Source organism: Asparagus officinalis, unplaced genomic scaffold (assembly GCF_001876935.1).
Source record: "Asparagus officinalis unplaced genomic scaffold, Aspof.V1 AsparagusV1_Un2722, whole genome shotgun sequence".
In the NCBI taxonomy this organism is placed as follows: Eukaryota; Viridiplantae; Streptophyta; class Magnoliopsida; order Asparagales; family Asparagaceae; genus Asparagus; species Asparagus officinalis.
Genome location: NW_017974981.1, coordinates 1 through 2575, shown reverse-complemented (window position 1 = coordinate 2575; position 2575 = coordinate 1). Strand labels below are relative to the sequence as shown.

Here is a 2575-nt window from a genome sequence, read left to right as displayed (position 1 = left end):
CCCCGACCCTTCCTCGGCTCCGTCCGCCTCCAACATATGTGGTTATAAGTATTATTATGTAGAAGAATATTATATATAAGTATTTATAAGTATATATAATATAGTTATAAGTATTGTTATATATAAATATATTATATCTAAATATATATACGTATACCATATAATTACATGAGTATACTTATATCAGTATAATATAAGTATATAAAAATACATACATATGTAGAAAAAATGTATATGAGCTGACGTCCCATTTTGCACGAGCTGTCCATTATTTGTAAGCTTCGAATTAATCTCACAGTATTTTTTTCATAGCGGGGAGGATCCAAATTCTTTAAATAAGAAAATAGTGAGCTAATTATAAAAAAAAAGAAAACGAGTTTTTACATAGCTTAACCAGCTACGTAGCATTTTTACCTAAAAAATTAGGTACGTAATTTACTTCATTAATGATTCACTTGCAGTTGTTTCAATCACTGTGCTAAAACAAAAAAATAATAGGGGTTTTCTGAAAAAATAACACTACAGTCCAAAACTTGCTCAGCTCGGAACGCTATGACTAAAAGGCGGTACGAGTCGAAGGGGAAGGGGGGGAAAAGAATCAAAAACCTCGGAAATAAAAAAAAGGAGAGGAAAAAAAAACCCTAGTTTTTATCCAAAATCGAAGAATGCGGTGATCTTGTTTCCCCATTTCCAATAAAAATTGCCGCCATGGATTCGACCGACGGATTCAGCGCTTCCCCTCCGAATCGATCCCCAGATATTTAAGGCCGTTTTCTTTATTAACATTAGCTTCCGTTTGCTGCTCATTCGTCACCCAATTCTTGACAAAGTGTGATGTGTTGATTCATCTGCTCATATGTCGTGAGTGCTTTTTCCCCAGATGATAATGAAAATTCGACTTACATTAAGATCCTGGTTTCAAATATGGATGCTGGTTGTATAATTGGAAGGGGTGGCTCAACTATTACAGAATTTCAGGCACTGTCTGGAGCTCGTATTCAGCTCTCACGCAACAACGAGTTCTTTCCAGGAACATCGGAGAGAATAATCATGGTCTCTGGTATTATTGATGATGTTATGAAGGCAACTGAACTCATCCTTGAGAAATTATTGAATGAGGTTTTGTTAGTCGAACATTTTATTATCTATGTATGCCAACGCCCTATTTTTTTAAGTTGTGAATGAACTTCCTTTTCATTGGTATATGCAGGCAGGGGAAACTAGTGATGCTGAGATTATATCAAAAGTGAGGCTTGTTGTTCCTAACAACTCGTGTGGTGGGATAATTGGGAAAGGAGGATCGATCATTAAGTATTAACATTTCCCATTATTTAAATTTTTTAGTGCAATTGACGCAACCTTATGTTTGTTGTCCTATTGAGAGTTACATATCTTTCTGCAATTTGCTTAATGTCTGAAGCTGATAGTATGTAATTGTTATACTAATAGTTTTCCCTGCTTCTAAATGTCACATTTATCATTTTTGTCGCAACTCACTTTTAGTCATTTCATTGACCTCATCTTATGCGTAGTTTTGCTAACTTGAAAGTTCAATGGAAAACAAATTCCCGGTGAGATAGTATGAGAGATATACTTGTAAGATTCAGTTTTCTATGAGATTGCATGTAAAAACTAACGCTGATAGAGGTTCCTCAGGCATGAGAATCAAAGTTTTTTTAAATTAAAGCACATAGTTTCTTCTGATATGTATATATATGTTTGTGTGTCCGTTTAGTCTGTGTGTATGTATTTATGCATGAATTTATACGAATTATACACATGCCTTCACATGCCTAAATAGATATGTATGAATTATACACATATGCATGTACATGCCTAAATAGATATGTAATTAAATATGCACCTATCCATATGCATATTTGTGCGGATATATAGGCATTTATAAGAGGAGAGATAGAGGAAATATGATTTTTTTGAAGGTTTTTAGGCACTACATATTACATTCTTACAGGGTTCCCATTATTTCCTTTCTCTTTGTTGTGTGACACTTGGAGCGAAGAACATGAATAAATATATCACAAATTCTTGTGAAGGGGCTTAAAGCATGTAATCACATAGAAAATTTTGATATAAACCTTTGCTATTGTTGATAAAACCTTTGCTGTTGTTGTTGTTTTCTTTGTTTGTGCCAAAGAATTTCTTTGTTTGTGCCATAAATTTATATCAGATATGTAAAGTTACAGCATTGCATTTCATGTGATTGAGAGACGTAATTGAATGAGTCGGATGCTTTAACAAATTTAGCTTTTATCTTTACGTAATTGAGTTTGTTTAATGAATCTAGCTTTTATTTCCACAGTAGGATATTTTACTTAACTTTGTTTTAATGAAGTTACTGTATTAGTACTTGCTGGTAATTGTTGATATATCAAGATCATACCTGATGCAGGTCATTTATTGAAGAATCACACGCTGGGATCAAAATATCACCTCAGGATAGTAACTTTTTTGGACTGAATGATAGACTAGTCACAATAACAGGGACTTTAGAGGAATGTATGTATGCAATTGATCTAATCATGTCAAAGTTAATGGAAGACGCTCATTATTCATT

The 2575-nt window shown here is 33.5% G+C and overlaps 1 protein-coding gene across 1 annotated transcript; it reads left to right on the top strand.

Moving 5' to 3' along the window:
- Nucleotides 1–859: 859 nt before the first annotated feature.
- Nucleotides 860–2570, top strand: LOC109828605 (protein BTR1-like; the record flags this gene model as incomplete). The annotated part of the gene is made up of 3 exons (XM_020395564.1): nucleotides 860–1119; nucleotides 1211–1311; nucleotides 2411–2570. Coding segments are annotated over exons 1-3 (456 nt in total), but the record flags the coding sequence as incomplete, so codon positions are not given.
- Between the last annotated feature and the right edge of the window lie 5 nt (nucleotides 2571–2575).